Source organism: Schistocerca serialis, chromosome 8 (genome assembly GCF_023864345.2).
Source record: "Schistocerca serialis cubense isolate TAMUIC-IGC-003099 chromosome 8, iqSchSeri2.2, whole genome shotgun sequence".
Taxonomy (NCBI): domain Eukaryota; kingdom Metazoa; phylum Arthropoda; class Insecta; order Orthoptera; family Acrididae; genus Schistocerca; species Schistocerca serialis.
In genome coordinates this window covers 52,099,691-52,124,470 of record NC_064645.1, presented here as the reverse complement: position 1 = coordinate 52,124,470, position 24,780 = coordinate 52,099,691, and the positions used below count along the sequence as shown (strand labels likewise).

General features: G+C 42.2%; 1 protein-coding gene across 2 annotated transcripts in view; it reads right to left on the bottom strand.

Moving 5' to 3' along the window:
- Positions 1–24,780, bottom strand: part of LOC126416135 (intraflagellar transport protein 43 homolog) — a 128,408-nt gene that overhangs the window by 62,401 nt on the left and 41,227 nt on the right. For both annotated transcript variants that reach the window (XM_050083674.1, XM_050083675.1), the window contains exon 4: positions 16,790–16,819. In XM_050083674.1, coding sequence (XP_049939631.1) covers positions 16,790–16,819 — 30 coding nt within the window. The remainder of the gene's footprint in view (positions 1–16,789; positions 16,820–24,780) is intronic.

The following is a 24,780-nucleotide window of genomic DNA, read 5'->3' as shown; positions in this document are numbered from 1 at the left end:
ACGCTTTCTCGGCTCCTGTCGCCATTTTGTCTCACTGCGCTCTCGAGCGCTCTGGCGGAAGAAACCTGAAGTGCGGCTTCAGCCGAGCAAAACTTTATGAGTTTTTCTACGTATCTGTAGTGTGTTGTGACCATATGTCAATGAATGGAGCTACAGTGAATTTATGAAATCGCTTCAATCATTTGTAATAGCCCTATACTGTGAAGCCCAAGTGCATGAATTTCGCTTCACACTGAATATATTAAACAATGGGAAATCCAGCATGGAATACAAGTCTGGCATCAGCTGCCAGAGACTGTGGCCATGTGTGAGTGAGTTGCATTTGCTTGAGTGTGTATGTATGTGTTTGTTGTCTATTTTTGCCAAATGCTTATAGTGTGACAGTTTTTTTCATTTTGCCTATCTGCGACACAGCACCTCTGCTATTTGGTGAGTAGCAACTACCCTTTCATAATACTGTTATATACTTAAAAAATATACAGCCTCTGTCTGTTCGAATGTTTATTAAAGTATTGCCAAAAAATATTAAATAAATTGGTTAAGAACTTTTAGAGATTTTTGGTAATAACATTTCTCCTTCTATATTACATATTCATTTATCAAACAATGGAAAATATGGGATAGAATAATGACAATATTATGAAAAGGCAAGATTGCAGCTCACCATATAGATGTTGAGTTCAAGATAGGCATGACAAAGAGAGTGATAAACAAGTGAGCTTTTGGTCAAAAGGCCGTCTTCTGAGTTAGACAACATACACATACACACATTCACACAAAAACAACTCGCACATACCTGACCACTGTCTCTGGCTGCCAAGGTCAGATTGTGAGCAAAAGTGCATGATGGGAAAAGCAATTTCGGTGGTAGCAGTAAGGAGAAGGGTGGGGTGCATAGGGGGAGGCATGTATGGTAGGGGTAAGGGATGGTAAAGTGGGAGCATACAGGGATGAGGTGGGGAGAGGGTAGGGCAGCTAGGTGCAGTGGGGAGGTTAGACAGAGGACAGGTGGTAGTGGGGTGGTGCTGGTGGTAGCAGTGAGGGGGGGGGGGGGGGGCAGAGACGAGGAACAGATTGGAGGGAAGTACAAGTACTGTGGGTGCGTTGCCGTGTAGTGCTGGAGTGGAAACACAGAAGGAGATAGGTGGGTGATGGATAGTAACCAATGAAGGTTGAAGCCAGGAGGGTTACGGGAACATAGGATATTTTGCAAGGAGGGTAACCCCCTGCACATTTCAGGAAAGCTGATGTTGGTACGAATGATCCAGATGGCACAGGCTGTGAACTAGTCATTGAAATCAAGAACTTTGTGTTGGGCAGTGGGCTCTGCAATTGTATGGTCCAGCTGTTTCTTGGACACAGTTTGTTGGTGGCTATACTTTTGGACAGACAGCTTGTTGGTTGTTGTGCCCACGTAGAATGCAGCACAGTGGTTGCTGCTTAGCTTGTAGATCACGTGGCTAGTTTCTTAGGTAGCCCTGCCTCTGATGGGATAGGTGATTCTTGTGACCAGACTGGAGAAGTGGTGGTGGTGGTGGGAGTATGTATGGAACAGGTATTGCATCTAGGTCTATTACAGGAATACGAGATATGAGGTGAGGGGTAGAGAGCAAGGATTGAGTACGGATGGATGATGATATTGTGCAGGTTTGGTGGGTGGTTGAATATCAGTGTGGGGGGTGGGAAGGATAGTGGGTAGCACATCCCTCATTTCAGGGCATGACGAGAGATAGTGGAAACACTGGTGGAGAATGTGATTCAGTTGCTCCAGTCCTGGGTGGTGTTGAGTCACGAAAGGAATGCTCCTATGTGGCTGGATGGTGGGACTTTGGGAGTTGGTGGGTGACTAGAGGGATAAGGCACGGTAGATCTGTTTCTGTACAAGGTTGGGAGGGTAATTATGTTCTGCAAAGTTCTCAGTGAGACCCTTGGCATATTTCAAGAGGGACTGCTCATCACTACAGATGTGAGAAGTCCCACTGTCTGGCCACAGAGGAGCATTCCCCTTGTGTCTCAGTACCATCCAGGTCTGAAGCAACTGAAACACGTTCTCCGCCAGGGCTTCCACTGCCTCTATTTGTGTCCTGAAATGAGAAATGTCCTACCCACTATCCCCCCCCCCCCCCCTCCCCCCACAATTATAGTCCGCTGTCCACCGAACCAGCACAATTTACTCACCCATCCTTACTCAACTATTGCTCCCAACCCCTTCCTCATGACTCATATCTCTCTAATAAACCTACTCCTGCCCCATCACAACCATCACCTATCCCATCACAGGGAGTGTTACCTGTTTAACCAATCATGTTATCTGCAAGCTAAGTTGCAATCATTGCAATCTACATGAGCATGACAAAGAAAAAGCTGTCTGTATGCATGAATAGGCACTGACAAACTGTGGTTGGAAAAAGCTGGACCACCCATTTGCTAAGCATGCTGCCCAATACAACATTCTTCATTTTAATGACTGCTTCACAGTATGTGCCATCAGGATCCTTCCTACAGCTTTTCTGAATTGTGTGGGTGTGGATTCTCTTTGTGATATATCCTATGTTGCTGGAACCCTCCTGGCCTCAGCCTTCGTCAGTCCCAACAATGCATCCACAGTCTTTTTACTTCCCTCCTTTTCCCTCCCTCCCCCCCCCCCCCTCTAACCTCCATCTAACCTCCCAACACACCCATCTGACATACCCTAACCCCACCTCATTCCTGTATGCTCCCACAAGCAGCACTTTACCATCCCCCACCCCTATCCAGGATCCCTCTCCCTTTCCAAACCAGCCTCCTTCTCACCCTCACCATCCAGATTGCTTCTCCCATCATGTGATGTTGCTCACCTTCTGGCTTGACAGTCAGGGACAGTTAGTGATGTATGTGTGAGTTGTGTTTGCATGAATATATGTGTGTATATGTTGTCTAATTCAGGAAAAGGCCTTTTGGCTGAAAGCTTACTTGTTCAGCAGTCTTTTTGTTATGCCTGTCTGTAACTCATCATTTCTACTATATGGTGAGTAGCAATATATCCTTTTTATAATATTAACATATTCATATCATACATATATCTTAAAAACACAAATATAGAACCATGTGAATCTTTGCATGCAATGTTGTTGTCAAAATTTCAAAGAAATCAATGACAAATTTTCGAAGATTCAAGATCTTGAACAAACAAACATTTACATTTTTATTTATATAGATGAGAAAGTTGTAACTTACGAAATGTGCCAAGAACATGATAGGCTTTGTTATATTAAAATGTGTTCATGATTGTTCTCTATGTTATTAGTCTATGGTATTTAAATTACAAGGTCTGACTTCAGATGAAAATTTAAGCTAGGCACAAGCCTATCCCCAGAGATCCAGCATACTGAATGAGTTGCAGTGGCTTACAGTATTAACATTCACAGATGAAGATATAAGATTTGCAGTTTTGGATGAGGATTTTTCTGATGTAGACAAGATTAGTCTGATTCACATAGACCTCTGCAACATTTGGAACCATACATTCTACTCATGTATGAACAATAGAGATATGATGCAAATAATAAGACTGCACAGAGGCATATTCTTTTCGAGTTGCATTTGTCAATGGAATGTAAAGAAAAATTAATGTATAATAATGATGATGATAACAATAATATTGACAATAATAACAATAGTAATAATAATATATAGCTCTAGTGATATGTAGCCTCTTCAAACTGATGCATAATTTTTTGAAAGTTCACACTACTGATGTCATTTTGAAACAGTCTTCTGCCAGCTGAAGCCAGCGGCTCATATGACATTCTTATACCACTGGTCTGGTTATATTCCTTGTGTATGTTTCCTCCCTCTTGGTCTTTAGACATATTGACATTACTTCTCCATATAGTCACAACCAAAATTCAAACATCTGTCATATCATGGCACAAATTTCTTTATCCTTTCATCAAATAATGTTCTTTTAGGACTTCCTGATTGCTGCATGGCTGACTGAATCCAGTATATTTTCAAAGTCAGCAAAGATAGACATAGTGGCATTTCATAGCCACTTTTTTAGTTGATATCTTTCCATAGAGGATGGAGTGGCCTCTTGTGATGAATGTTCATCAGAATTTTACTAGTTCTGCTGGCTGAGGTCTATCCCAGACATCTGTCATGTGCTTCACGAGGATCTTTGCGAAAAGTTTGTAGAGGGCAGATAGCAAGCTAATGGTGTAGTAATTTCATGTATCATAAATTATACTCTTCATATGACATACAAGTAGTTTGCCCTTGTTCTCATTTGACGGTATGTTGCCTTTCTGCAGACATTTTGTGAAGATACTGGGTAAACAGTGTTTCATCTACAGTAAGTTTCAGTACCTCAATGAAGAGGCTGTAATGTACTCCAACTTTATCTTTACTAATCTACTAGGTGGCATTTCTCATTCCAGTTGGAAGAACTGCTGGTACATGAAGGACATCTGCTGTTGCTGTTCACTGCTCTATTTCCTCCAATAAATAGCAATAACTGCTGCAAGTGTACCAAAGTATGTCTTCGCTTTCTGTTATGCACTTCTTGTTGTCATTTGTTGTTATTATATGTTTCCTACCCCATCACGAGCACCTGGTAAATCTTTTTACAGTTTTCTTATTTTTCTACGACTTTCTAAAGCTCTTTCATCAAATATCATGATCTCAGCTACTGTAGCACAGTGCTGTGTATTCTATTTTACTTTTATCAAATTATACAGTGTAGCTTTGGTCTTGTTCGAGTTTCCATTTTGCTTCATGTTTTCTTCTGTTCCAGCAATATCCAGCACGGCTGATATCAGTATCTTCAGTAGTTCCACTGTGTTTCTACTGCTAAAAACTGCTGTTTTTTCTCACTCAAACATTCAGTGTTCAAATTCCTTTTCTTCAACATGTAAGTTTTAATCTTTCTTGTTTCTTTACGAAAATTTTAGCTTCACCTGTGGTGATATCTTGAATATAGATGGAGAGGTTAGTAGCTTACTAAAAGATTTATTTCTTTTCATTTTCCTGTACATTGGCTTTACTTTCAAAAGATCAGAAGTGGCAAGAGTCTTGGTATAAAATTATATTTTGCAACAACCTCAAACTTTCAAATATTGAACTTTTTTCCTACATCTCACAATAAAGAGTTGTTGAGATACAGACAGGTACAATGAAAAGAATACTAGGAATACTGAAGCTTTTGAGCAAAGTCCTTCCTTCGAAGTCCTTGTTCCATCCTGGACTTCCCATTGTTTGTTTGTTTTCTACATACGTAGATGCTATAGCTTTTCTGGTTTCAAAATTATGTTGCTTACAATTCCCACATTTTCTCTTCTGCTGTGTGTTTACCCAACCTAATGCCCAGAATGACTTTTCTCTCTAATTTTTGTGATGTCCCATCATTTTCATTGTTTTCATTCTTATTATCTGTCATAAGATATGAAATTTTGTAAATATTGCACGTATGTCTTGATCTGTGTGGCATGGTAAGCAGATATATTTATTCAGCACTACTTTTCTTTGTACCATAGGAAGAATAAAATCAAGTGTACTTTTTGGTTGGCAAAATTATTTTTTCAAATTTTGTGAAAAAAGCTTGACACAGCCACTGCTTACCAAAACTTGTGGATAAAATTGCACATTGTATTATGTAAACTACAATTAATTTAAAAACTAAACATCATTCCCAGTGATTGGGTTACGGTTGACAAATCCCAATTTCTACCTAATGAAAACTTGTTATCCAAGTACAAAAACTGTGTAAAACATGGACAATGCAACTGAGTGCAGCACACTTAATGCTGGCTGTGGTTCTAGGTGCTTCAGTGCGGAACTGCTACGGTCGCAGGTTCGAATCCTGCCTCGGGCATGGATGTGTGTGATGTCCTTAGGTTAGTTAGGTTTAAGTAGTTCTAAGTTCTACGGGCTGATGACCTCAGATGTTAAGTCCCATAGTGCTCAGAGTCAGCACATTTAATATCAATAATAACAGTGGGAAACTTAAGTCAAACCACTCTGCAGCAAACAAAAAGACCACAGTCACACCAAATTCAGAAAACTCTGAAGAGAGAATGAATAATCTTGTAGCAACTAACATCATAAACTATGTCCAGATTCAAAATGCATGCAGGAATCATCAAAATTGAAATAAGGGAAACTTGAAAGGCATGCTGAGAACTCTGCTAGAGTGACACATCCAATCAGTGTCCAGAAGTCTAAACTTAGACTAAAATTACTTGAAGAGAACTTTCAAAGTCTTGGACACAACTGCAGGGATTGATAAGCCTGATATTTTAGTTATAAGTGATCACTGGTACCCAGATAAGCTAAATAGAGTATTCAACCTTTTGCTTTGCCTTTGCCAGAAAACCCACCCAGATAGCCACAATTACTAAGGCGACTGCTTCTGGGACAGGGAGGTACCCTGGCCCCAGATCGAATCTGCCCAGCAGATTAACGACAATTGATCGGTGTGCTGGACAGTCTGGCTGTGGTTTTTAGGCAGTTTCCCATATCCCACTATGTGAATACTTGGCAGGTTCCCATGTTTTGCTTAGGATACATGCTGCACAAACATTTAGAACATGTTCTCATACTTTCACATAGAATTTACTTACTATTTCTGTCCTGGGGAGAGGGGGATGGCTGAATAGGAGACTGCTGACCCTCACTATTTGGTCTCCTTAAACACTCAATCAGCATCAGCAGAAACAAGAAATGTGATGGTGGGCTAGCAATCTTTGCAGGGAGAGATAATAACTATAATGTAACAGATGCAAGTACTTTTTACATAGAGGGTGTAATAAAACTAGCAGCAGTTAACTACAAGAGGAGGACAAAGAACTACATTATTATATGTTTATAACAAACCTCCAAGTGGGAGCCTAGATAATTTCTTTGAAGTTCTTAATTGGTTGGTTGGATTGATTTTGAAAGGGACCAAACTGCATGGTCATCGGTCCCTCATTCTATTGAACCAAGTCCATGGGATAAAATGGAAAACAAACAGTACACACCACAGTAATTCTGAATGGACAGAAGAAGAAGAAAAAAGAAAAAGACACAAGGCTGAACACACGGGGGGCAACAGAAGACAAGAAAAGCACAGACACGCAAGAAACAGGCAGAAGAGCATAAAACAGGAGAGCAGATGTCCTAGGCTGGTTGATCATGAGGATAAAAAAGGATGAGACAGCCACTCTGCAACACATTAAAAGCTCTAACCTAAATGTAAGGGTAGAAAGCACAGGGAGACAAGAGACAGGAACTTAAACTTAAACCAAAGAACAAAAACCAGTGTCATGTAGAAAATGTAAAACCAAATTAGCCATGGACGCATCATCTCCTAAAATCGAAAGAAGTGCATCAGGAAGACTAAAATTCTGTCGCAGAACAGCTATATGTGGACAGTCCAACAAAATGTGGACCACTGTCAGACAGCAACCACAGCGACAACATGGTGGGGCCTCAAGCCGGAGAAGACAGCCATGTGACAGCCAAGTGTGGCCAATGCGAAGGCGGCAGAGGACCATAGAGCCCCTGCGAGAAGCCTGCAGAGAAGATTTCCAATCATGTGTGCTCTCCTTGATGGCACGGAGTTTATTGGGCATAACTGAATGACCAGACCATTCAAGGGCATAAACCGATTCCTGAATAGTTGCTACCAGAGGATGGAATGGGTAGTACTGATCAATGGTCTGTAAACCACTCAATGAATCATTGCAGACGAGGGAGGACACACTGGGGCAGGAACGAATACGCTCAAGGGCACGAGAGATGGCCACCAGTTTGGCAGTGAAAACACTGCAGCCATCCGGCAAGGAGTGCTGCTCGATATGTGCCAAGTGAGCATAGGCAAAACCTACGTGACCATCAACCAACAAGCCAACAGTAGAGATGACTTCAGAACCTGGGGACACATCAAGCATCAATAGGAAGTGACTGCAGAGTGCCTCAGGAGGAACGGAATCCTTATGGAAACGCGATAGGTCCAGCCATAGTTTCAGCTGAGGAGTACACCATGGAGGCAAAAGTTTATGGACCCGCACGAGATGCTGTAAAGGAAAGGACTCAAGTTCAGACAATAGGAGCAGACACGTACAGCGATTATTATCCCTGACTGAGGTCGCTATTCTGGGAGAGGAATCACTGTGTTCAGGAATAAAAGATGGTAATTCGGATGCTGAGGCGAACTATGGCCGTGCGCTCATGGTTAGCGGTACCTGATTTGCAATGGAGGGACTCCAGCCTCCACTTGTAGACTGGCCACTGGACTTGTTTGAAAAGTGCCCGTCACTAGATAAACCCTGCAGTGGTGCACAGGATCAAGAAACTTCAATGCTGAGGGCAATGACGAACCATACGCTAAACTGCCATAATCAAGTCGTGACTGAACTAGGGCTCTGTAGAGCTGCAGCAACATAGAGCGATCTGCCCCCCAAGTGGTGTTGCTCAGGCAGCAGAGGGCGTTAAGATGCCACCACCACTTTTGTTTAAGCTGACGAATGTGGGGGAGCCATGTTAGCTGGGTGTCTGAAACCAATCCTAAAAAGCGATATGTTTCGACTACTCATAGTGGATGGCCATCAAGGAAATGTGCAGGGTCAGGACGCATTATCCATTGCCGACTGAAGTGAAAAATGCAGGCCTTGTCAGCAGAGTAGTGAAACCCATGGGTGAGAGCCCATTGACTGTGCAGTTCGAATAACTCCCTATAGTCAGAGCTCAGCAACACCACTGGTTGAGAAACTACAGTGAGGGCAACACTGACGGCCCTACAGCTGCTGTTAGGCCATTTATAGTGACTAAAAACTGTGGAACGTTCAATACAGAGCCCTGCAGGACCCCATTCTCTTGGATATGAGAGGAGCTAAAGGAGCCTCCGACTTGAACACGGAAGGTACGGAGGGAGTGAAAGTTCCATATATAAACTGGGAGCGAGCCACAGAGGCCCCACTCAAGCAGCGTGGCAAGAATGTGGTGGCACCAGGTCATGTTGTAGGCCCTCCGTAAATCATAAAAGACGGCTACCAGATGTTGGCACCTGGAAAAAGCTGTTCAGCCAGCAGACTCAAGGCACACCAAATTATCTGTTGTTGAGTGGCCTAAGCAGAAACCACCCTGGGATGGAGCCAGAAGACCCCGAGACTCCAGGAGTCAACACAACCTCCGGCTCACCATTCATTCGAGTAATTTGCAGAGAACATTGGTGAGGCTAATGGGGCGGTAGCTGTCCAAAGCTGCAGGGTTCTTCCCAGGTTTCAACAGTGGGACGATGATGCTGTCTTCCCACTGGGATGGGATCACTCCCTCGACCCAGATGTGATTCAGGATAGACAGAATCTGACGCAGTGAGGCCACAGTGAGTGAATTCGGTCAGGGCCTGGAGCTGTGTCAGGGCAATGGGCAAGGAGACTGAGGAATTCCCACTCAGTAAAAGAAGCATTGTACACCTCAAGGAGGCACAATCTAAAAGACAAATGCTGTCATTCTGCCTGCTCTTTCAAGGAATGACAAGCCGGTTGATAGTTTGCAGATGCAGAACTCTGAGCAAAATGTTCGGCAATTTCACCTGAGTCAGTGCACACTGCCCCATTTACTGAAATCCCAGGAACCCCCAGTGGGGTTGGTTAACCATCAACGCGACGAATCCGAGTCCACACCTAGGAGGCAGGGGTACGAGAACCAATGGAGGAAACATATCTTTCCCAACACTCTTTCTTCCGTCTTTGTATCAGGTGGTGGGCACGGGCACACAGCTTCTTAAAAAGAATGAGAGTCTCCAATGATGCATGCCGCTTATGTTGTTGGAGGGCCCGCCTACACTCTTTGATGGCCTCAGTGATTTCTGGTGACCACCAAGGCACAGTTTACGCCGAGGGCACCCGGAAGAAAGAGGAACTGTGCGTTCTGCAGCCGATAACATCGACGAAGTGACCCGCCGACCACCACATTAATAGTGCCATGTGCAGGAGTGTCAACAGTGACAGCAGATGTGAAAGCCAGCCAATCAGCCCTATTAAGGGCCCATCGCAGCAGACATCCAGAAGTGTGACACTTGGGTAGTGACAAGAAGAGTGGAAAGTGGTCACTCCCACACAAGTCGTCATGAACCCTCCAGTGGATGGATGGTGAAAGTCCTGGGCTGCAAAGTGATAGGTCAGTGGTTGAATAAGTGCCATGAACTATGGTGAAGTGTGTGGGGTCTCCTGTATTTAAGAGGCAGAGGTCGAGCTGAGAGAGAAGATTCTCGACATCTCTACCCCGGCCAGAAATCACGGCGCCACCCCACAAAGGGTTATGTGCATTGAAGTCCCCCAAAAGTAGGAATGGAGGGGGAGTTGGGAGATCAGAGCAGCCAATTAATTAAGAGGTACTTCACCATCCAGAGCAAGGTAGACATTACAGACGGTAATATCCAAGGTCGTTCTTACCCTCACACCAACAGCTTCTAAAGCTGTATGAAGAGGCACTGATTCAGAATATACAGAGGTAAGGACATACAGACATATGCCACCTGACACCCTGTTACAGTGAGTCCGGTTTTTATAAAACCCACGATAGCCATGAAGGGCAGGGGTCCACATTGCTGGGAACCAGGTTTCTTGGAGGACAATACAGAGAGCAGGTGTTGAGCTTAGAATCTGTCTTGATTCAGCCAAGTGGCAGAAAAAACCGACACAATTTCACTGGAGGATGATGTCATTATTAGCCTGGAAAGGCATGAAGTGCTCAAGGAGGCAGGTTACGCCTCAGGGTGACCTGCTGCCACCGACTGAGTACATGTGGTGTCTGAGGGTCCGGCGAGATCTAGGTCCTCAGCGGACACCAGAATCCCCACCTCATCCTCAGACGCAGAACTCATAGGTTGCGGTGCGGTGGGTGCCACCGCAAGTTCCTTGGTCTTTGAGGTCTTCTTCTTGACTTTTATTGCTGCTCCTTGGGTTTCACTGGCTGGGAGGGCTTCATTGATTCAGTCTCCAGGACTGAGGATGATCGTGAAGCCCTATGACCAGCTGCTTGTGGGCACTTACACCTCTGGCGGGCTGGCGGGCATCATCCTTCCCACTGGTGGAAACCTGGGAAGGGAGGGACACAAGGGACCCCTTCCGAGCGAGAGAAGTTGAAGAAGTTGGACACTTCTCTGGCTTAGAGGCTTAGAAGTGGGGACGGATGCCCCTGATGTGTGTGTGTGTGTGTGGGGGGGGGTGTTGCTCCCGAAGTAGGTGTCACAGGAGCAACAGGGAGGGTAGTACCCCACACAATCAAGTGGGCAGGTGTAGTCTTCTGGCTCTGAGAGATGACTGTTGGAGGTGGAGCTGATGGGGCTAGAACAGTGGTATCTGTTGTGTCTAGACAAGACAGCCTAGACACAATGAGAGGAAGCCGAAAGGCACGCGCTTAAACTCACGCAGGCTGGCGTGAGGTCTGAAACAGGATACGTAATGAATGCTATAAAGAAAAGTACGTAGCTGCTGGAATACTTAACTTTAATCCACAATTGGTGAACATTGGTCTTGTTGATACAGTATTATCATCTCAATATAACTTGGTGATGGCACCTTGCTAGGTCGTAGCAATTGACTTAGCTGAAGGCTATGCTAACTATCTTCTCGGCAAATGAGAGAGTCTTCGTCAGTGTAGCATCGCTAGCAAAGTCCGCTGTACAACTGGGGCGAGTGCTAGTACGTCTCTCTAGACCTGCCGTATGGTGGCACTCGGTTTGCTATCACTGACAGTGGCGACACGCGGGTCCGACATGTACTAATGGACCGCGGCCGATTTAAAGGCTACCACCTAGCAAGTGTGGTGTCTGGTGGTGACACCACAGTATCAGCGGCGTAAGAGGTAGTCATGCGAACAGGATGGAGGCATTCAAACTTCTGCTTAGCCTCAGTGTAGGTCAGTCGGTCCAGGGTCTCATATTCCACGATTTTCCGCTCTTGCTGTAAGATTCTGCAGTCTGCCAAGCACGGTGAATGATGCTCTCTGCAGTTGACACAGATGAGAGGAGGGGCACATGGAGTATTGGGATGTGATGGGCGTCCACAATCTCAACATGTGAGGCTGGAAGTACAGTGGGAAGACATGTGGCCGAACTTCCAGCACTTAAAGCACTGCATCAGGGGAGGGATATAGGGCTTGAGGTCATAGCAGTAGACCATCACCTTGACCTTCTTGGGTAATGTGTTACCCTATAAGGCCAAGATGAAGGCACCGGTGGCAACCTGATTATCCCTTGGACCCCGATGGACGCACCGGACAAAGTGAACACCCTGTCATTCTAAGTTGGCACGCAGTTCATCGTCAGACTGCGAAAGAAGGTCCCTATGGAATATAATAACCTGGACCATATTTAAACTCTTATGGGGCGTGATGGTAACTGAAACATCCCCCAACTTGTCACGAGCGAGTAACCTTCATGACTTGGCAGAGGATGCTGTTTTTATCAAAACTGACCCAGAGCGCATTTTGGACAAGCTCTCCACCGCCCCAAATTTGTCCTCTAAATGCTCTACAAAGAACTGAGGCTTCATGGACACAGGATTCCCCACCAGCTCTCGTACATAATAGTAGCAGGGTCATCCGCCCTGATGTCACCCACTCCGACCAAGGGTCCTCCCCACGGGCACCACCCAGCCTCAGCAAGGGCCACCTGGCAGTATGGCCATTGCCGGGAAGCCCGATGCTCCAGGGAGATAGGCATCTACTCCTTGGCATACATGGGGAGTTAATGGTACAGGCATCAGCAGAGCAATCCCTGTGTTGTCAGGGGGCTACAACCAATAGGGTACATGGCAGACCCACCACAACAGAGTGGCTACCATGCTGGATACCAGGTGACAAGTAGTCCATGGTCATCGTCGGCGCAGAAAACAACACAGCATAGTGGATGGCGGAAACAGCACCCAGGAATGTACCTTTGCCCAAGACATGGAGAGCGAGTGGGATTGCAATGCGACGATGAGAAAGCGGGCTAAAGATCTCAATGCACAATGGACACTATGCACCACGTAAGGTGCCCTTCCCCAATTGGCTCACTCTTCAGAAGAACTTTGAAATATGGAGGTCAAATCCTACAGGGAATTATCACATAAAGGCCAAAATGTGTGAGACTCCTTTTAGTTGCCTCTTATGACAGGCAGGGATACCACAGGCCTATTCCTACCCCCGAACCTGCAGGGAGTAGTTCTTAATTACTAGCTTGTTGACGGAGACAATAAATATGGCAATAAAACACCATGCTAGCTGGAGATATTAACATTGACTGGCTGTCTAATGACTTCATCTGAAAAAATTAATGCTACACCAGATCAATTTAAATTAACTTTTCTGATAAATGAGCCCACTGGAGAGGTCGACAGCAGCAAATCATGCACTGATAACATTTCAACTAACATGCTGCTCAGGTGCTGATAGAAGCTGAAAATCTCTGTCAGAAGGAAAAAGAGAAAATATGTGACAAAAAGAACAACCCCTGATGACAAATGTCGAAAATCTCAACAGTATACTAATGAGCTTACAATGATGTTAAAAAACTGAATTACTTTCAGCAAATTTGCAGCAGACTTTTATTATTGCTTGAATGTCTCATAACCTTACTGGTAAATGGCTACAAAAAAATACTAAAAATAACTGGATAAATCATGAAGTGAAATGAGCAAGATTAAAACTTGGACTTTTTCAATGTGTAATGGTAAAGAATGGCAACAATCATAGACTTAGCATTTAAGAACTATCATTATTACATAGATCTGGTGTTATAAACTACAAGTAAATACATAGCCACTTACGTAACACTGATGTAGCTGTTTAGAATGTTATAAATAGGTTTAGGGATTGCAAGGACAAATTAAACAGTGATCTTACCATCAACTATAAAGGGAGTATCATCAAATGCCAATATCAGACTGCAAATCTTTTTAATGAGTACTTTTCTTCTACTGGAAAATCCATCAATGACCATTTCCACAATCTCCAGTATAGATATAAGCACATTTCAGTTAAACAAAGCATATACTTGGCTAGAACTAACAGCAAGGAAATAAAATACATAGTTAGGTCACTAAAAGATTCAAAACTTGCAGGTTAGGATGGATTGTCTATCAGAACATTAAAAAGGTGCATAGACAACATCTCTGATGCTGTAGCCACAGCAGTAAATGATGTAATTGCATCAGGTAATTTTCCAGATAAGCTAAAGATAGCACAGGTAATCACAATTTACACGAAAGGTGATAAAGCTAAAATCAAAAACTATCAGTCCATCTTAATCTTACCTGCATTTTCTATGGTAATTGAGATAGTTGTTTATATTAGACTAATGATACTCCTGAGTCAACACATTCTAATATTTGAAAATCAGAATGGCTTTGTGAAAAACAAGTCAACTTCAGTAGCTGCAGCACAGTTAATAGATGGAAAAATAACTGCCATGGAAAACAAGGAGTATGTTACTGGAATGTTCGTTGATCTTGAAAAAGCATTTGACTGTGTCAAACTCACATTATAACTTGACAACATACGGAACTTGGGTATTACAGGAACCGGCTATGAGTAAATAAGATCATATATGAGCAACAGAAAGCAATCTGTGTTGCTTAAAACAAACACTCGGTCTTTCAAAACGCAAGGTTATTGACATCAGATATGAAGTGGGACCCCTTCTTTTCTTGATTTACAGTAATGTTATACACTGAGGTGATAAAAGTAATGGAATAGCAGTATGTGATAGTATCATATACACAATATATAAAAGAGCAGTGCATTGGCAGAGCTGTCATCTGCAGACAGGTGGTTCATACGAAAAAGTGTCTGACATGATGTGGCTGCACTACAGGAAGTAAGAGACTTTGAATGCAGAATGGTAGTTGTAACTAGACGCATGGGACATTAAGTTTCGGAAATCATTAGGGAATTCAATATTCCAAGATCCACACTGTTAAGAGTGTGGCAAGAATACAAAATTTCAGGCATTTCCTCTCATCACAGACAAAACAGTGGCTGATGACATTCACTTATTGACCAAGAGTAGCGGTGTTTGCTTAGAGCTGTCAGTGCTAACAGACAAGCAGAACTGTGTTAAATAATGGCAGAAATCAATGTGGGATGTACGACAACTGCACCCGTTAGGACAATGCAACAAAATCTGATGTCAATGGATGATGGCAGCAGATGAGTAATGGATGTGAGTGTAATGCAGAACTGATGGTGGCTCCATAATCGTGTGGTCTATTTTTACATGAAATAGACTGGGACCTCTGATCCAAATGAACCAATCACTGACTAGAAATGGTTATGTTTGACTATTTGGAGACCATTTGCAGCCATTCATGGACTATCCTCAAACAGTGATAGAATTTTTACGGATGACAATGTGCCATGTCACCAGACCACAATTGTTCATGCCTGGTTTGAAGAACATTCTGGCCATCCAGATTGTCTGACATGAATCCCATCTAACTTTTATGAGACATAATCAGTAGGTCAGTTCATCCACAAAATCCTGCACTGGCAATACTTTCACAATTACGGATGACTATAGAGACAGCTTAGTTCAATATTTCTATAATCCCCCCCCCCTTCCCCCCCCCCCCCCCCCAAAAAAAAAAAAATATTGTATCGAGACAATACAACAATTGTGAACACAAAACCTATGACAGTCTTTCAGTGCTGTGCAACAGTGTTACCAATGAGAAAGGCAAGTATTTCAATGAAAGCCATCTAGATGTAAGTGCTTCAAAGACTGGAATACTGGAATTTAACACTAGGAAACAAACAGAATTTGTCATGAAATTATCCACACGAAATGACATCATAAAAAAGGAAAAATGGAGACAATTCTTGGGAATCAACCTCAAGTGCAACAAACATATAGATTGTTTTGGGTTGTAAGCTATATAAAAACATATCTGCCATAAACATGATTAGCAAATGTTGTAAGGATATGTATGTGCTAAAAACTGCTTATCACTCATTATTCTCATAAAATTTATGCCAGCAGTAGAAACATACTATGCAACAACACATACTAACTTAACCATGTTATTAATACACCAGAAAAAAACTATCAGAATTGTGTTTGGTGCCCAGAGAATGATGTTCAAACATGTCTTCAAAGTTTGGTGTTCTTACCATTATAGGTTTATGTACATTAAAAGTACAATAAACCCAAACTTAAACTGTGACCTACACCAGTATAATACAAGACAAAAATTAATATCCCACAACAGCATTATCCAGGAGACGGGGGTGAGGGTGGGAATGCGCTTCATGCTGGGATGAAGCTAGCCAATGCCCTACCAAAAAGTCTCAAAGCTGTTCTTATTAGCAAATTAAAAGACCACCTAAAAAGAATTTCAATTGAAAATCTATTTTATTCCCTAGATGTGTTCATTATCTTTACGAAAATTGCTGTGTAAGTATGTCAGGCTCATGCTTTTAAATAATTCACAGATGATCTAATGAAAAAAAAAAAATCTTTTTATTGCAACACTGTTATCTGTATATTAACAAGTATAAAATTCATTAAAATGCTAAGTGTATTGTTGTAATATAGTTTAGTTTATAATTTGTAAACAGACATATTCAGAAGAATAACCTGTATAAGGCCATGAAAGCGTATTATTTCTAGGGATTGTATTTGATTATTTGATGTTGAACAATAATAATAATCATAATAATAATAATTATTATTATTTATTTTATTATTAATTTCCTATGTACTATCCTACAATGGACAATTAAGCCCATTCAATTAATAAATACTTCTTTAATGGAGTTATTTTGCAGAGTCTCGAATACTTACTGCTCAATTATGTTGCTGGCACTCCGTTTCCTGTGGCAATAACACAAATGGTGTTAATATAGGCATGATATATAAGAAAAAGTAAAATAGGATACTGATATAGAATTTTATGTACTATTTGTGTGTGTGTATATGTGTGTGTGTGTGTGTGTGTGTGTGTGTGTGTGTGCGTACGGTGGGGGGGATGTGCTTTATTTATCTGAACTATAGCTTTGTACAAAAACTTAATAAGTAATCATTCTCTGTTTGTACCCATCTGCTGCTCAACACTCTTCTATCAGCAGTAAACTATCCTCATATACATATTGACAACATATATTTATTTATTTTTGTATCTATGAGGATGATCAACATATTGTTGCTTCAAGACAAAATTTCAGAAGATTTCAAATATTTACTTTAATTTTGCGTAAACCATTATCAGCTCTCTGCCGAGGAAGGTCGATAACATAATCAAGGACTTCAGCTAGATAACAGTACGCACCAAAGAACTTAATATTAAACCTGATAGGAAGACAACATGTACTATGGAACTACATGAATGTATTAATATTAAATATAACTAAATATTTAAAACAAACAACAAACAAGAAAAAGCTGTTAAAGAGAGAGAGGTACATACATCACTATAACAGAAGTAAATCACACAGTTTCCCTACTAAAGGTCTAACATCAAACAGAAAAATGTGGGCACATCAAAATAACTAACAAATGAAGATAGAACAAGAAAATTAAAGGTTTAGAGAGAGAGTGTAAGAGAAGGAAAAAAATTATGTCAAGTATTGATACAGAAATTTCTCAAAATAATGCGTGAGCTGCAGCTGAAAGATTCATATAAAAGCTCAAATATTTGTCTGATAGGCAAAACGTATAGTAACTGAAATTTCACAATGAAAACAACATACAAAAATTAGCTATAGGTAACCACTCACTTGCAACTGATTGATGAATATCACACAATATATTGCAGTGCATTCAGTAACCTATCATTCTTTCCCTCAGCTGGACCCTCCCTACTCCATTGCCTTCATTCTTGCTACCCTGTTATCTTCCATTCAAATTCTCCTGTGTACTGAAAGTATAATACCCAGTCCCATATATCTGTCAGTATTTTTTTGTGGTCATTTTGCAATTAATCCCAGTTTTGCCATTGCCATTAGAGCAACCTGTTAACTCCTCTCCTGCTCTCAATACTTCTCTACTCTCTTGTTGTCCCAAACATCTCCATCCCTTTCCCAGTTTTCACAATCCCCACACACCTACCTGCATCAGCAACCACCCATTGACAATTTGAAGACTGGCCACTTAGTGGAATATTGGGACAAGAAGACTGGCCATAAACACCATAATTTAAAGCATTACTTGAATATATGTATTGAAATACCTTCAAGAGTAGCACACACTAAAAAAGCACCAAGGTTCAAGATTTATTTTTCATATCTACTTTAGTTCTTTGACAGATTACAATTTTTTTAAATAATGTTGACAGCATGATTATCCTTCCAAAATTAAAAAAGTGTCAGGTGAGTTATTTAGCAATTTCTTTGTCTTGAGCTTCCAAAATTACTTGCTCACTCAACAAATGTGACATATTTGTAATAAGATTACAGTAAACTGTGAAGCCTAATGAGTACGTGCACAAAATTATGTCAATGCGATCACATATTGGTTCAGCCATTCACAACAGTATTTGCTACTGTTCCTTTCAAAATAATTGTAGAAACTGACAGCAGAAGGCAGGAAGACATTTGTACTTTGTTCTCATACAAAATGAGTCCAATTTTCAAGTGAAAGGTGGCTCGTGTGTTGAGAAATTATGTCCTCAGCTATACTTGGGTGCAACCTTTTGAATGGAGTGAAGTGGCCCGAGCTGTGCTCTGGCGCCATCTCTAAAGTATTAATGGTCAGTATACATTTGTGTGATTCTGTGTGTGTGTGTGTGTGTGTGTGTGTGTGTGTGTGTGTGTGCACGTATGTGTTGTGTGTGTGGGCATGCATGCATGAATATGCAAAGTACACATGAGAGGGAGGGAGGGAGGGACAGAGAGAGAGAGAGAGAGAGAGAGAGAGAGAGAGAGAGAGAGAGAGAGAGAGAGAGGCCTAACATGCTGGAAATGAGTGGTTACCTCCCCTCAGTTTTGTTTGTTGTTTCCCACCTCAATCTGTTCGCCTGTGCAGCTCAGTTGTCAGCATGTCTGGCTCATACGCAGAGGATTCGTGTTTGATCCTTGGTGCTGTAATGGATTTTCCACTGGTGGGAGGATTAGAATGGGGTGCACTCAGCCTCATGGTGCCAACAGTGGAGCAACTCATGTGAGAAGTAGTGGCCCACAACCCTCCGTACCGCATCCCAAATGAAACCAATAGTGAAGGATCACATGGCAGTCGGTTGACCCTGATTGGCCCCACTGGGCTTTCTTACTTCTCTCAGGCCTGAAGTTACAGTTTCACCTATGAGAAATCACTAATGATTGCAATAAAGCATCTTGGATGTTTAACGTATGATACTGACTTATAAACCAAGAGGCACCCACAGTACATTCATTATTGTAACATTTCAGATAAAGAAAAAGTTGAATGGCACTGTTGGCTAGTAGTTCCCAGGGGTAGTTTCATAAATCTATTCAAAAACAGTTTTCATCTTCTCCGCACAATGGCACTTTTCCATGTGGAGAAAATGGGTTATGTCTTCAGGATACATTTAAATTTTCATGACTCTAATTTGTGTACGTACAGATGAATGGAAAAATTAGTAGAAGTAGACCTTGGGGAAGATCAATTTGGATTCCATAGAAATACTGGAACACGTGAGGCAATACTGACCTTACGACTTGTCTTAGAAGAAAGATTAAGGAAAGGCAAACCTACGTTTCTAGCATTTGTAGACTTAGAGAAAGCTTTTGACAATGTTGACTGGAATACTCTCTTTCAAATTCTAAAGGTGGCAGGGGTAAAATACAGGGAGCAAAAGGCTATTTACAATTTGTACAGAAACCAGATGGCAGTTATAAGACTCGAGGGACATGAAAGGGAAGCAGTGGTTGGGAAGGGAGTAAGACAGGGCTGTAGCCTCTCCCCGATGTTATTCAATCTGTATATTGAGCAAGCAGTAAAGGAAACAAAAGAAAAATTCGGAGTAGGTATTAAAATCCATGGAGAAGAAATAAAAACTTTGAGGTTCGCTGATGACATTGTAATTCTGTCAGAGACAGCAAAGGACTTGGAAGAGCAGTTGAATGGAATGGACAGTGTCTTGAAAGGAGGATATAAGATGAACATCAACAAAAGCAAAATGAGGATAATGGAATGTAGTCGAATTAAGTCGGGTGATGCTGAGGGAATTAGATTAGGAAATGAGACACTTAAAGTAGTAAAGGAGTTTTGCTATTTGGGGAGCAAAATAACTGATGATGGTCGAAGTAGAGAGGATATAAAATGTAGACTGGCAATGGCAAGGAAAGCGTTTCTGAAGAAGAGAAATTTGTTAACATCGTGTATAGATTTAAGTGTCAGGAAGTCATTTCTGAAAGTATTTGTATAGAGCATAGCCATGTATGGAAGTGAAACATGGACGATAAATAGTTTGGACAAGAAGAGAATAGAAGTTTTCGAAATGTGGTGCTACAGAAGAATGCTGAAGATTAGATAACTAATGAGGAGGTATTGAATAGGATTGGGGAGAAGACAAGTTTGTGGCACAACTTGACCAGAAGAAGGGATCGGTTGGTAGGACATGTTCTGAGGCATCAAGGGATCACCAATTTAGTATTGGAGGGCAGCATGGAGGGTAAAAATTGTAGAGGGAGACCAAGAGATGAATACACTAAGCAGATTCAGAAGGATGTAGGTTGCAGTAGGTACTGGAAGATGAAGAAGCTTGCACAGGATAGAGCATCATGGAGAGCTGCATCAAACCAGTCTCAGGACTGAAGACCACAACAACAACAACAGTGTGGGGCCATGTTTGTGTTGTACAATTTCTCAATGTACATTTACCATGGCCAATTTGATTTATATTTCTTGCTTCGTCTATAAATTTACAATCCTCTCTGTTATTTACAGAATCTATGTCAGTGGAAAGAAAGGAGAACAGCTCAAGTTTTCACGTGATAGGCACTGAAAACAAGTGACAGCTATACTGTAAGAGGTCCATGATTAAGGAATTTGTTGCTAGCACACTCAAGCAGATGTAATTTTGATGGATTGCTCACACGCTGCCTGCGATATGTAAGCTATAAGAGAATCTCAGACCAGAGAGCAGTATTGACTGCAGTAGGAACTGTGTAGCAGTTGGAGTAAGTTGTAGCTTTCGGTCGTGTGTATGGAGTTGGCTGGGCTGGTCATGGGGAGCGATGGCGGTGCCTGAGCGCTGTAGTATAAGGTAAAAGCAGCCTCGCGCATATATACTATTGTTATATCAAGTCCCGTGTAAATGTTTTAAAAAATCTCTTAATAATAATCTTTCTTATAAAAATTAAATTTTGACAATCATTCATCTCAATTTAAAGATTTTACTAATTTCTCCAATCCATGGTCATCCCGATTATTGTAAAGAAAAATCAGTTGTTTCCTTTTATACATGACAAATCTATCGGCCAGCATTGCACTGATCTGTGCCAGAAAAATTTCTTATAGGAGCAGATATATACGCGTTATCCGGCGACCTTATTGAGGTAAGAATTTTCAAGTTATTCAGAATGCTCTTTCAGGGCCATGACACAGCGCTGCTGACATCGAAAATTTACCAGTTTAAATTCACAGTCAATTATTGAAAGGTTATAAGTGAGCCACAATTTTATTGAGAGATTAGTCACATTTTATTATTCCAAGGTTACGGAAGTAAATTGTTGGGTAGTTACACTGAATGTGAATTATATAATTTTATATATTTATCTGTTGGGAGGTTACACTTGGCGACCCTGCCAGGATCGTATTTTGTGAATTTCTGAGAAGTAGTCAGTTATATATCTGCTCTTATTTACTTAATGTTAAATGTAGTTTGCATCTGGCGTAACACATTTACTAATTTGTCACTCTTTGTTTCACAGATGATCGGCAATTTATTGCTCTTTGTTGTTATTGTATTTGTTCCATTTTTGCTTTGTCTTTGTTTGATTTTGTGCTTATCTTTGAATTGTGAAAATGCCGCGAAAAACTGCTAACAGTACATTGTGATGTGCAATGAGCAAAAAAGCCGATTTGAATAATTTGACTGATAATACTAGCAACACTCAGTGTCTTAATGATAATCCTCCAATTATAGATAATCAGTGCATGCCGACCACCAGTAATCATTTTATGCTGTTTGAGTCTCGTACAGATTCCCTTATGGAGGACATAGTGATATACACTCCTGGAAATTGAAATAAGAACACCGTGAATTCATTGTCCCAGGAAGGGGAAACTTTATTGACACATTCCTGGGGTCAGATACATCACATGATCATACTGACAGAACCACAGGCACATAGACACAGGCAACAGAGCATGCACGATGTCGGCACTAGTACAGTGTATATCCACCTTTCGCAGCAATGCAGGCTGCTATTCTCCCATGGAGACGATCGTAGAGATGCTGGATGTAGTCCTGTGGAACGGCTTGCCATGCCATTTCCACCTGGCGCCTCAGTTGGACCAGCGTTCGTGCTGGACGTGCAGACCGCGTGAGACGACGCTTCATCCAGTCCCAAACATGCTCAATGGGGGACAGATCCGGAGATCTTGCTGGCCAGGGTAGTTGACTTACACCTTCTAGAGCACGTTGGGTGGCACGGGATACATGCGGACGTGCATTGTCCTGTTGGAACAGCACGTTCCCTTGCCGGTCTAGGAATGGTAGAACGATGGGTTCGATGACGGTTTGGATGTACTGTGCACTATTCAGTGTCCCCTCGACGATCACCAGTGGTGTACGGCCAGTGTAGGAGATCGCTCCCCACACCATGATGCCGGGTGTTGGCCCTGTGTGCCTCGGTCGTATGCAGTCCTGATTGTGGCGCTCACCTGCACGGCGCCAAACACGCATACGACCATCATTGGCACCAAGGCAGAAGCGACTCTCATCGCTGAAGACGACACGTCTCCATTCGTCCCTCCATTCACGCCTGTCGCGACACCACTGGAGGCGGGCTGCACGATGTTGGGGCGTGAGCGGAAGACGGCCTAACGGTGTGCGGGACCGTAGCCCAGCTTCATGGAGACGGTTGCGAATGGTCCTCGCCGATACCCCAGGAGCAACAGTGTCCCTAATTTGCTGGGAAGTGGCGGTGCGGTCCCCTACGGCACTGCGTAGGATCCTACGGTCTTGGCGTGCATCCGTGCATCGCTGCGGTCCGGTCCCAGGTCGACGGGCACGTGCACCTTCCGCCGACCACTGGCGACAACATCGATGTACTATGGAGACCTCACGCCCCACGTGTTGAGCAATTCAGCGGTACGTCCACCCGGCCTCCCGCATGCCCACTATACGCCCTCGCTCAAAGTCCGTCAACTGCACATACGGTTCACGTCCACGCTGTCGCGGCATGCTACCAGTGTTAAAGACTGCGATGGAGCTCCGTATGCCACAGCAAACTGGCTGACACTGACGGCGGCGGTGCACAAATGCTGCGCAGCTAGCGCCATTCGACGGCCAACACCGCGGTTCCTGGTGTGTCCGCTGTGCCGTGCGTGTGATCATTGCTTGTACAGCCCTCTCGCAGTGTCCGGAGCAAGTATGGTGGGTCTGACACACCGGTGTCAATGTGTTCTTTTTTCCATTTCCAGGAGTGTACATCTGGATGTGAAAGTCAACAAGAAATTTGACCAACAAAACAGCCAAATTGATGAACATATTAATCACCACTTACAAAACAGGAACAGAATAAAGTAAAGAAACAATTCATAGAAACAATTACTGCACAGAGACAGGAAGATAAGCATAAGTTATTTACAAAAGCAAAAACATATGTAGACAACAACATTGCTACAGTATCAAATGAGATCAAACAGTTGAACACTGAAATGCATTATGAAATCTCCGATCTTAAAACAAAAACTGACGCACACACAGTAGACATTCAGACAGTGAACAATTGGAATTAATACAGGATGCCGATGCCATTAAAGCAGACATTAAAAAATTAAACAAAACCAAATGTAAAATGCAAAAACAAATGAATGCTTGTGACACTAAAAATGACGATCAGGCACTGACTGAAAAATTTGATGAATTGGCCAGTCGTATTTACGTTATCGAAAATAACAATGGCACCAAATCAGACAATACATCACAAGTTTCATTAAATCAAACACCCAAATTCTAAAATTTACAGCAGACAATCAGTGAGATAGGTTCGTCCAACAATACATTACATAGAAAATTGTCATCTTTACAGCAAGAAGTGACAAAAATGAAAAATTTTTCAGCCTCTAACATGTCACCGCATATGCCACATTCTGAACATTTGTCACACTTACACAGACAGTATAACGTGGGTAATTTACAGAGAGTATGTGACTTGGATTCTGGGCAGACACAGACAAACGGATTATCATACAATCCTGAACCAGTTCAGACATTCAGAGACGATAATTTTGATTATAAGAACTTTCTATCAGTGAGAAAATTTAAGGTATTTAAGAATGACATGACACAGATACACTCTTTGGACTGGATACAACAATTTGCTTTTGAATTTTCACTGGCATTGCCTGTAATGCAGAAACTAAAATTCATTTGCAGCACGTAAGTGCCCTCAGAGGATTCATTACACTTTAATGAATATGTGCCGTAGTGTGCACAGTTTTCTTTCCACTGTCAGTCGCTCTCAGGAATGATTCTCCGCTTTCATAAGCTGATTTCAGCTGAGAAACAATTTCTTCTTCAGTAAAAAGATCGTCATCTATATCGCTGGCCATTATCACGAATGAAGCTACAAGCATGGAACCACTTTCGAGCGCTATTAAATACATAATAAGGCAGTAACAATGTGCTGTGGCTGCGCGTGCTT